The sequence below is a fragment of the Cyanistes caeruleus genome, chromosome 5 (genome assembly GCF_971803275.1).
Source record: "Cyanistes caeruleus chromosome 5, bCyaCae1.hap1.1, whole genome shotgun sequence".
Taxonomy (NCBI): domain Eukaryota; kingdom Metazoa; phylum Chordata; class Aves; order Passeriformes; family Paridae; genus Cyanistes; species Cyanistes caeruleus.
Genome location: NC_141705.1, coordinates 49313030 through 49324404, shown reverse-complemented (window position 1 = coordinate 49324404; position 11375 = coordinate 49313030). Strand labels below are relative to the sequence as shown.

At 47.6% G+C, this 11375-nt stretch overlaps 1 protein-coding gene and 1 long non-coding RNA gene across 2 annotated transcripts; one reads left to right on the top strand and one right to left on the bottom strand.

Moving 5' to 3' along the window:
• Positions 1 to 1127: 1127 nt before the first annotated feature.
• H2AZ1 (H2A.Z variant histone 1) lies at positions 1128 to 3665 on the bottom strand. The gene is made up of 5 exons (XM_086888395.1): positions 3187 to 3665; positions 2756 to 2833; positions 2248 to 2361; positions 1667 to 1796; positions 1128 to 1525 (listed from the first exon to the last, which is right to left on the bottom strand). Exons 1-5 carry the CDS (start codon positions 3526 to 3528, stop codon positions 1464 to 1466), a joined length of 726 nt encoding a protein of 241 aa, XP_086744521.1. The 5' UTR covers positions 3529 to 3665; the 3' UTR covers positions 1128 to 1463.
• LOC147653097 (uncharacterized) lies at positions 3435 to 4061 on the top strand. The gene is made up of 2 exons (XR_015286699.1): positions 3435 to 3509; positions 3657 to 4061. It is a non-coding gene; the product is annotated as an uncharacterized LOC147653097 (long non-coding RNA).
• The last annotated feature ends 7314 nt before the right edge of the window (positions 4062 to 11375 follow it).

The following is an 11375-nucleotide window of genomic DNA, read 5'->3' as shown; positions in this document are numbered from 1 at the left end:
GCCCCGCCCGCCCAGGGCCCCGCCGCCGCCCGGCCTGGAGCGGCTGGAAGGGCCGGGGCACTGGGAACCGTCCCGGCCGGGAGCGCGGCTGCCCGCACACTCCCGGCCCCGAGAGGAGCCGGCTGCCATGGAAATGTACCATGCGCGCTGCCGCAGCACTGCGGCCCCGCACGGAAGTGAGAGGAGCCCGCGCGGTACCACTGTCAATGCCTGACTATACCTTAAGGTACTCATTAGCACCTCGTAACGGCTTATTGTAATTAGTGACACCAATTACAGCCCGGCAAGGACTGCTCTGCTGCGAAGGAAGCATTCGGGTACTATTCCAGGGAAGCACCGCAGCGCCAGAGGAGTGCAGTCAGCACAGGTCTCACCCGCGTCTCCGATCTAGGTCACCGCCTTCCAGCTACAGTGCTGCAGCAGAGATTATTGCCTGCAAGAGTTTAGGGAAACACAAGAGCCTGTTCTCAGAAGCAGAATCTCTATTTGCAGTGCTTCACTGCTGACTGCAGTTCTGGAAGACAGGGAGCTTGCTTGTTCCCCCCAGCCTCACACAGTAACCATTCCTATCACAACAGGCAGGGCTTTTCTGTAGGGAATGAACCGGCTCAGTGGGGGACAGCTGAAGGTGTGCCCAGACCTCCCTCTAATCCACTGCTGCTGAGGGTTCTACTGCATGGCAGAATTTAAAGGCTGCTGCAGTACAAGACCCTGCTTTCATGGATGTTTGTCCAAAGCTTTTGCAAGCTGAAACATAACAGGGGGCCAGGCTCTAGCACAAAATTATGTGAAGCATGGAATTTCAACACCCCTTCATCTTATCATATACCCTCCTTCAAGACAGACCCTTTCCCTCTATGGTTGACAGCGAGTAAAACTGGGCTTAAAGTAACATCAGCCTTTCATCAGCCCAGCACATGACACAGCAGGTTCAGTTAGGAAGAATGTAACTTTACAGGACAAAGCCCTGGGCCCCTTTCACTACATGGTATTTAGTAACTGCAGTATTCTCAGGCTGTATTTCAAGATTTCCTGTGTTTCAGGAAGGGTAGTCAGTTACAGGCCCTTGAACAACCCTAAGAGCTGCACAGTGGAAACGTTTTCCAGCTAATGGAAAAAGAGACAAATCAGTCTTGACATAACATTTATTGAGTATTTCCACTCTAATAGATGAAAAGTCTGTACAAAACCAAACATTTCCTTTACTTAAACCAATCCAGAAACAGTCAGCTCAATTACAACCCACTACAAACACAATAGCTTCTTTGAAGCCATGGTAACACTTAAATATGGTTAAGACTCCAATGCAGAAATTTGGTTTGTTAGAAAGCTCAAGGGAGCTTTAGCTTCTCAAAAGTTAAAAAAAGGCAAAATTGTGTTTCACAGATACAGTCCACTGGAATCACCAACACCGGACAATTAAGTACTTTGAGTCCTGAGATAACAAGGAATTCTGGTATCCTTTAGACAGTCTTCTGTTGTCCTTTCTTGCCAATGAGGGACTTGTGGATATGTGGTATTACACCTAAGAAAGAACAACAGTTAAGACCATGTTATTTCTCTTCAACGATTTTCCTGAATTTCATACTTTAGGTAAAATGACAAGACTAAGTCTGTGACAGTTCATGCCACCCAAGTACCCCAAGAGAACAAGCAATTGACATACCACCACCAGCAATTGTTGCCTTAATCAGAGAATCCAACTCTTCATCTCCTCTAATGGCAAGCTGCAGATGACGAGGAGTGATACGTTTCACCTTCAAGTCTTTGGATGCATTTCCTGCCAGCTCAAGGACCTGAAACAAGACCATTTTTCAATGGTTACATAACCAATGAGACCAATAGCACAGTCTTAGCTGTTTAATTCTCTATTCCAAACACAGTGTCACTTGTCAGTGACACCAAGAGGGCAAACAATGTCTCTTTTAAAGGGAGTCCTCCTTTGGAGCTCTGCATTTAGTTTTCCCAATGACAGAGTAACTGTTCTACAGTAAATATGACATGCTGTAATGGCCCATTTATGAAGTTACTTCACACACTGCATTTTTCCTGTAAGTCACACTGCAGGATTTGCATGAAACACAGAGAACTTAATATTTCAGTCTTCTGCTGAAGTATGCACTTAAAAGTGTCTCAAAGCACACAAAGAGTTAACAACCAAGTACAAACTGTTCAAATAGAGTAGGCACTGGTCATTATGCCTTTTGGGGGTTCACCAACTTGCTTGCACTCTTGCAGGCATTTTACCTCAGCTGTCAGGTACTCCAGGATTGCAGCACTGTACACAGCAGCTGTGGCTCCTACACGCCCATGGCTGGTTGTCCTAGACTTCAGGTGCCTATGGATGCGGCCAACAGGGAACTGGAAAATAACAGAAGCATGAACAGGCTATGAAACTAGAAAGCCTCTATGCAAAACCACATCCTGGGCAGCGGAATCCCAGTGGCATAAGCAAGGGCTGCATCCCAGAACTTGAGAATCCATATAATACACTGCATGCCACACTCACATCAGCAACTTTCACGATTTTCAGTACAAGCAGTAGCAAGGGCCAAAAGGGAATTACTTTCCTCCCTGCACAGATTTAGATAAAGGCCTAAAACCAGTTGGATGTGCTAACGTCTGGTTTATGATCCTTACATCATTCCAGACAGCAGCCAGACAGCAGAGCGTGAAGCTTTCACCCTGTACAAACAAATCAACAGATAGAAGGCTAGCTTGACTTTCACAAACCCATATCCCAGCCCCTACTCACCTGCAATCCAGCCCTTTGGGAACGGGACACTGCTTTGGTCTTGGTCTTCCCGGAGTCCTTCCCAGCTTTCCCACCAGCCTGGAAACGCCGGGAAAAGAGCAGGAATTGAAGTCCCCCATCGCGCATGCGTTCCACCCCCGTCCCCTCCCCCCCCGCGCAGAGCGGCACGCGCGGCTGCGAGGCGCGTGCGCAGCGCCCGCCGCACCGCGCGGCACAGGCCGCTCAAAACGCGCATGCGCGGCCACCGCTCCCCGTCCCCGGGGCGCCGCTGCCCGTGCGACCAACCCCATCCCCCCTCTCCGCACCCCCAATCGCCTCCGCCCTCCCCCAACTAAGCCCGCACGCGTTCCCCCCACACCATCGGCTGCACGGAGCCGCCCCGGCCCCAGCTACCGCAGCCCGCCCCCCGAGCAGTCCCCGTGGTTCCTCACCATAGCGAACCGGAGCGCAGTGTCACGCAGGGGAAGGCTGAAGCGAAGAGCGTCCCGCACGCACCGAGCCCGGTCGACAGCACCGACCAGTCCCGACCCGCCGCGATTCAAACTGCGCCCACTCCCGCCTTCCCCCGGCCCTTTATAACCGCACCGCGCGGCCGCATCCGGGAACCCCGGCCTCGCCGCCAGCCAATGGCGACGGGCGGGGCGGCCGCTCTGCCCCAGCGACAACCAATGGCGAGGCGCGGCGGGGCCGGCCGCTCGACGTGGGGAGCGGGAGAGGCCCCGCCCCCACTTAAAGAGACAGGAAGGGGGTGAAGGTGGGAGAATCTCGGTCATGTGGCCCGCGGCTTGGGGGTTCCTTCGCCTCGCAGCCTGTGCTGGGGATGGGGCTGCAGGGGGTCACGGGCGGGAGAGACCCTGCCCAGAGTCCCTCCACTCATTTTCCCGGGGTTCTGTATCGCCAGGTCCCGCTCCGGCACCGAGCCTCGCCTGTGCGCTCAGATCGCTCCAGAGCCGGCGCACTGCCGGCGAATCCTTCTTTGCACAATGGAGTTAATTGGCTTTGTGTGTAAAGCGCCTCAGGAGCAGCCTGAAGGAGATTATGTCCCGGGCGTGGGATGAGGGGCTATTACACTGCGTTGGCGAGGACACGAGGCTGCTCAGGGGCGTCGAATAAAGCTCGCATCAACTCCTCAAGATTCCGGGGGTGGGGAAGTGCCAACAACTACGCACGTATACTGATTTTATTTTTGTTTTTTTTACCTCTGTCCTAAGCAGGGGATGCACCAATGCTTAGGGCCACTCACCCTCAGACCCCTTTGTGTCGCCGGGTGTTTCACAAACTATAGTTAAAAGCAGTTTATCATTGATTCTGTTCCAAGTGTAACAATTAATGCAGTGCAAATGTCCTCACCTTAGGCACTTTGAATCCCTGCCTGTGTTTCCCTAAAATGAAGCCTTAACCCCCTTGTTTTTTCAGAGTGCCATTTTCAGTACATTGCCATTTAACCTCAGAGCTCAGCTGAGGGTGTTCTCGGTTAATCCTATTCTTTCAACTTCAAAAAAGTAACAATTCACTGTGCTCTTCCAGAACATTGTAAGTCTGTTTTATCTGAGAGATTTACTGTTCATCTGTGAGCAGGCAATGGGCTCAGGGAGAAACCTTGGCCTTTAGATGGCTGAATAGCTCTTTAGAGGGAAGAGGAGCTGGATCTGTCATGCACTTTACCAATCTGATCACAAACCACCACTGTGGTAGGTGTAGCTTGTATTTCCTCTACCTTGTTATTGAAGGGTCCTGAGCACAATGAATACTCTTGGAGCCAAACATTTAATGGGAGGTAGACCTGGATGCTTAAAGTTCTCTCCTCGAAATAACTTTTCCCCTTTATTTAAGTCTACAACAATCGAAGTACTCTAAGACAGGAGGATATGTCCTGATCCCTACAGCTTCACTTAAAGGTCTTTCCAGCTGTTCACTTAACTAGTAAAGATTTAGTACTTTGTGGCTCTTTTTCTCCAACGTCTGACTGCAAATACTTGGTCCCTTGGCTACAAAGAACCCTTTGCTTCAATCTCCACACAGCCTAAGGCCACATCATCAGTGCCTTCAACACCCTGTTTTCAGTTCGGGCATCTAGTCCCAGCTGCTATCGCCTCAGGGTGGGGAGACCTACTTGCAGGCACATTCACAGATGTGAAGAGTTAGGCAGGACTGCATTGAGAGCAGACACTCCTACATGCATGGATCCGGCACAGATCTGTTTTTATGTAACTATCTGGTGCTTCTGTCTGTTTGAAGCATCAGTTGTTCATACTCTCCTTCAGCAAGAAAAAAAGATAAGAGGGTTTGAAAAATTTTGGTTTTTTTTTTTTTAGTTTGAAAACAAACCTCAAGATTTTACAAAAGCCTGCAGAACTCAAGATTTTGTTCAATGTGGTGTTTAAAAACAATTTCTGTTCAAAATCAAGGATGCAAGTGCCCTTTACCTTGCATGAAAAGAGAACCAAGTTGCAAGCCATGATACCACTGTGGGACACCATTCAAGATGTAGTAAAAAAAAAAATCTCTTTGGTTTATGTCCACAGAAGTGCTAGGAAGAGGAACAAAAAGACCTCCTATCAGATGGAGACAATCCCTGCCACAGACATTCCCTGTCTGTGGAAACTTTCCACACAGCTCACTTTGGCTGCATGCTTTCAGCTGCTTGGAGCTCCTTACAGCTGGAATTACCAGGCAAGGCAGCCTAACACCAAAGGTTAAGCTAAAGCAAGGATGTGTATTTACCATACAAATCATGTTAGGGATGTGTCAGGTAGAGTACATGAAACCAGCCTCAGATCAGCTTATGCCAGCTAACAAGACACTCTCATAAGCACAACCTGAACTCTGCTATTTAAAGAGAGAAATTGAAACAAACTTAAGTACACAGGAACAATCCCAAAGCAACTTCAGACCCCAGTTGTGAGCATAAATAACCTCACAGAATCACAGAATGACTAGGTTGGAGGAGACCTTCAAGATTATTGCATCCAATCCAGCCCTAACACCTCAAATAAACCATGGTACCGAGTGCCACATCCAGTCTTTTCTTAAACACATCCAGGGATGGTGACTCCACCACCTCACTGGGCAAACCATTCCAATACTTTATCACCCTTTCTATAAAAACTTTCTCCTAATATCCAACCTATATTTCCCTTGGTGCAGCTTAAGACTGTTCCCTCTCATTCTGCCAGATGCTGCCTGGTGAAAGAGACTGACCCCCACCTGACCACAAACACCTTTCAGGGAGTTGTAGAAAGTGATGAGGTCACCCCTGAGTCTCCTTTTCTCCAGGTTAAACAACCCCAGCTCCCTCAGCCGTTCCTCACAGGGTTTGTGTTCCCAGCCCCTCACCGGCCTCGTTGCCTCCTCTGGATGCACTCGAGTGTCTCAATGTCCTTCCCAAACTGAGGGGCCAGAACTGGACACAGCACTCCAGGTGTGGCCTCACCAGTGCCCAGTACAGGGGGAGAATGACCTCCCTGCTCCTGCTGGCCACACCATTCCTGTCACAGGCCAGGAGCCACTGGCCTTCTTGGCCACCAGGGCACACTGCTGGCTCATGTCCAGCTGCTGTCACCAGCACCCCCAGGTCCCTTTCTGCCTGGGCACTGTCCAGCCACACCATCCCCAGCCCGTAACATTGCAGGGAGTTATTGTGGCCAAAATGCAGGGCTCAGCACTTGGACTAATTAAACATCATCTTATTGGACTCTGCCCATCCATCCAACAGTTCCAGGTCTCTCTGCAGAGCCCTTCTACCTTCCAACAGATCGACACACGCTCCCAGCTTAGTGTCATCCTCAAATTTACTAATGAAAGACTCAATACCCTCATCCATGTCATCAATAAAAATACTGAGCAGAGCTGGCCCCAGCAGAGACCCCTGGGGGACACCACTGGTGTCTGGCCCCCAGCTGGATGCAGCACCATTCACCACCACTCTCTGGGCCATCCAGCCAGTTCCTAACCCAGCACAGAGTGCTCCTGTCCAAGCCGTGGGCTGCAGCTTCTCCAGGAGTGTGCTGTGGGAGACAGAGTCAAAGCCTTGCTGAAGTCCAAATAGACACATCCACAGCCTTTCCCTCATCCATCTGGCAGGTCATCTGGTCATAAAAGGAGATCAGGTTGGTCAAACACAACCTGTCCCTCCTAAACCCACGCTGGCTGGGTCTGGTACCCTGGCCATGCTCTAAGTGCTGTGTGATGACACTCGGTACAAACTGCTCCATTACCTTACGGGTACTGAGCTCAGGCTGGCTGGCCTATGATTACCAGGATCCTCCTTGCCACCCTTTTTGTGAATGGGTGTCACATTGGCCAGCTTCCAGTCATCTGGAACCTCACCAGTGAGCCAGGACTGTTGGTGATGGGGAGTGGCTTCACAAGCTCATCTGCCAGCTCCCTCATCCCCCTGGGGTGGATCCCATCTGGTCCCACAGATTTATGAACATCCAGGAGGCTCAGCAGTTCTCTGACTGTCTCCTCTAGGGTATCAGGGCACCATTCTGCTCCCTAACACTATCTATCAGCCCAGGAGGACAGCTGTCCTGAGCTGTCTTCCCACCAAATACTGAGGCAAAGAAGGTGTTAAGCACCTCCTCCTTCTCCTTATCTGCAGTTACTAAGTTTCCTCCCGCATCCAATAGAGAACAAAGGCTGGTCTTACCCTTCCTTTTACCATTAATATATTTATTAAAAGAAATTTTATTATTCTTAAGAGAAGTGCCAAAAGACTGAGCTTTGGTCTCCCTAATTTTTTTCCTACATACCCTAGCAATCCCCTTAAATACTTCCTGAGAAATCTGACCCTCCTTCCAAAGATGATATATCCTCTTTTTATTCTTAAGCTCCTTCACAGCCTCATTGCCCACCCAGGCTGGACATTTACCTCACTGAGCTGTCTTTCGGCACAGAGGGACAGTTTGTTCCTGTGCCCTCAAGATCTCTGTTTTGAAGCATGCCGACCTTTCCTGAACTCCTTTGTTTTTAAGAGCTGCTTCCCAAGGAGCCCTCTGAATAAGTCTCCTAAATAGGCCAAAGCCTGCCCTCTGAAAGTCTAACGTAAAAGTCTTATTGGTGTTCCTCCTGATTTCACCAAATATTAAGAGCTCTATAGTTTCATGATCACTATGTCCCAAGCTGCCTCCAGCCATCACATCTTCCACCAGCCCATCTCTATTTGCAAAAAACAGGTCTAACGTAGTCCCTCCCCTAGTAGGCTCACTCACCACCTGTGACAAAAAGTTGTCATCCACACCCTCTAAGAACTACCTGGACTGCCTCTCTTCTGCTGTATTCAGTTCCCAGCAGATGTTTGGTAGGTTAAAATCCCTACCTATAGTCCTCAATCCCACATGCACAAAAGGAGCCAAAGGGAGCACTTACCACCTCCATCTTCCTAATGATATTTGTAAACTTGTACTGAAAGCCTGTCCCCAAGTGTCTTACCTTTGGAGGCCACAGTGGTGAAGGGCTTTGCATCATTTACCCAGCCCTTGAGCCCCTGCCTTTTACTGTGAAGTTTTTTGGTGCTTGTCATTAAAGATGTTGTGTGGCACTGTGTGGGCACTGCAGCACTGTCTGTGCTGGGTAGGCTGTGCCTGAGCTGCTTTTGCTGCAATCCATCACATGTCACCCAGCATTCAGGCCGCTGCTGCCTTGTCCTGGACCGCGGTACTTCCCTCCTGTCCTGGGAAGCTGGATGGCTTTGCTGGTGCCCTGCCTGAACCAGCTTGGGGCAGGTCCTTGCTGAGAGGCTGTCAGCCTTGCAGTGTGAGCTGCTGGGTAAAGGCTACCTCTGCCTTGGAGACAGAGTTGTACTGAGGGACCTTCAACTGCCCGGCTATGTCCTCAGAGCCTTAGGAGAACTGGGGTGTAGTATTGCTTTCTTTTCTGCTCTGCCTACTACTTGGTATTATTTCTCTACGAAAAAGCACTTATTTCCAAATGTCTCAAAAATACAAACAAATTCTCTAAAGCAAGTATTACTTTTCACGCCTCAGTAAGTACTGAGCTATGAACTTTATATTGTTTGGACTTTCTTGAATGCGTTTTTTGCAGCTACTTAGTTTCTGTAGAAGTGGTGGAGATCATCTTTAGTAGACTGATGAAGCATTCCCAGAAAGCTCTTTCTACCACAGCCTTCAGAACTTTGGAGTTTCTGTATCCTGCATTATGGGAGTCAGCCAACCTGAGCCAACCATGGACTTAAGGCCATGGGAAAAACCTTGTTAGTTAGGGCAAGTAAGAGTTAAGTGCTGTTGCACCATGGAAGTTCTTATGTTAACAGAGTTATTTCATATAAGGTTGTGTTTCTAGTTATGGTTAGTGATTGATTGTTACATTTTACATTTATGGTTATGTTCCTAATTCTCTTTTATGACTGGACCCCTACCCTCAGATCATCCCTTATATATTGTTAATGTTTGCCCTGCCTCTGCATCTTCTGAGGTTGTCCCTATATTGTGCACAGCTTATGCTCCTTTGTTATTTTATGCATTATTAAAGTCCTTTATTTTTGGGCAACCCAGTCATACCCATCCCTATTTTTATTTTGCCACACAACCCCCGGCGGACTGGTCTCTGTGTCGTGGAGCTGAACGTGACTCTCCATAAGTTTAAGTGGAAGATACATGTCAAGGCACTCAGCTCTGCCATGGTATTCCCAAAATACAAATCTGGATATCTGTGGAACTTCAAAAGCCAGGCATTTGAGAAATTAATTTTTTTTAGGTGACACCTAAGCAGTTCAGTTTTTAGTACCCAGTTTTTAGCCAGAGGTTTTAGTATGCCAAACTCTGAACTAACTCGCCTTAGGTGAGTAATATAGCTCGTTAGGGGTTTTTTTTAGACACCACTTAAATTATTTAGGCTCTAGTTTTTGCGGTAGATGAATTCCAGTATGACTTGTATTTGCCCCGAGAGTTCTTCCCCTTGCAGAGGGCTTCCCTTGTGCCCTTTTCTAGGATCTCTATTAAATAACAGGGTTCTGCTCAGCTGGGTCTCCCTGCTGGCTGCTGTATTTGGGCTCAGAAAAATCCCACCCTCTCTGGCTGCACTGTTGTATTGTTTGTAGTGATGAATGGATTCAATTGTTCAGTTTAACAGATAATAGCTATCAATCTGTTATCTCTAAACAGCTTCACACATTGTAGGAATGAGATATGGTGGGAGATACATGGTGAAGGGATTACCATGGGCATGATGTCCTGCTGATGGGGTGATAGGTTATCATATCTATAGGTTGTAGGTGATTCTTATCACTGCAGTCCAGCTAGAAGAGGGAGTACCAATCAGGTGTCACAGTCCTGTTCTTGCCCAAAACATCTCTCTTTTTGTAACTCTCAACATTCCTCATTTATTCCTCATTATAAAGTGTCTGCCCCTCCCCTTTGTGATAGCAGCTAACAGAATATTTGACTACATTCTCACCTCCATTTCTCCAAAAAATGTGATTTGGTATTTGAAATCCTCTGTGGCAGAGGTTGAGAATATGACTGCCTCACAGACAAGCCAAAGGGCTTACCCTCTCCCCAAAGTTGGAATGCCTCTTTGGTTAGATTTGCACCTCTAGAACATACCTGGAAATATTTATACATAGTAATATATATTTATATTCTGCATATCTAGTGAATCAATTACTGCTGATCTGTAAGAATCTACAATCTGTTGTTCCAATAAGCTGCACCGTTTGTGAGTCTACATTCATGCAAGTTCTCTGAAGCCAACCAGACAGTGTCTCATTGGTGAGCTGCACTATTTGTGAACCTCTGATTGTGAATGACACCCACTGTACTGGTGCCTCTGGGATCATACTGAATGCAACTGAACTTAGAGTGCTGAACTGATAATAATAAAATAATTAAACCTAGCTGCACCCAGCACCTCTGAGGATCAGCTGGAAAGCAGGAGGGTTTATCTTCTGATAAATTTCTATACTAGTAACAAAATACAAATCTCTCTAATAGTTCTGCATATAACACTTGCACACTGATTTCAGAAAATACTTGACCTACCCCTATATCTGCACTGTTGTTCATGGTACACCCTTGTGTTTACTATTAATAGTGTCAAAATGACTAGCCTGGATAGATTTTGACCTTGTTCTTGTTTAGCCAGCTCTGAAAGGACACTACAGCTACTTAGGCAAGGTGAAATGAGAGTCTGTCAGAAATGGTGACAGCTAGAACTCCTTAACCTCATTCTTCCCATTGTCTTACACAGAAACTTGTCCCTCAACACTCTCTTTTTGCTGTTTGCTTTGGTCCTCCCCCTTCCTCATATATTATCTCTGTTCAATTTAGTAATTAAAGCTATATTTACATGATATTTTATGTTGTCTACGAAGTCATTTGCAAGCACCTACTCCAATTATGTTCAAACTGGGGAGCTCTCAAGTGAATCTAATTTGTCTTGTGATACCTTTGTCCCGAGGACATTGAAATCAAATAGGCTTTTTACCAGCTATAGAAAATTCATTATACCAGTTTCTCTGTGTAAGAAAGCAACCTGGAAAACATGAAAAAGAAATGGGAAGGAAACGGTATTTTCCTGAAGATGTCTTTTTCAGGGTTTTCAAACAAAATGCTCCCTTGCAGGAGCGGGAAATGGTCCTACACAACTCATTCTGTGAAAA

Excerpts from the sequence above, each read along its gene's own strand:
- H2AZ1 (XM_086888395.1), bottom strand. The coding sequence starts at position 3,528 with ATGACCGAGATTCTCCCACCTTCACCCCCTTCCTGTCTCTTTAAGTGG. Across the intron at positions 2,834-3,186 it reads CTGCGCTCCGGTTCGCTATG|GCTGGTGGGAAAGCTGGGAA; the intron begins GTGAGGAACCAC and ends CGGCGTTTCCAG. Across the intron at positions 1,797-2,247 it reads TGGAGTACCTGACAGCTGAG|GTCCTTGAGCTGGCAGGAAA; the intron begins GTAAAATGCCTG and ends GTCTTGTTTCAG.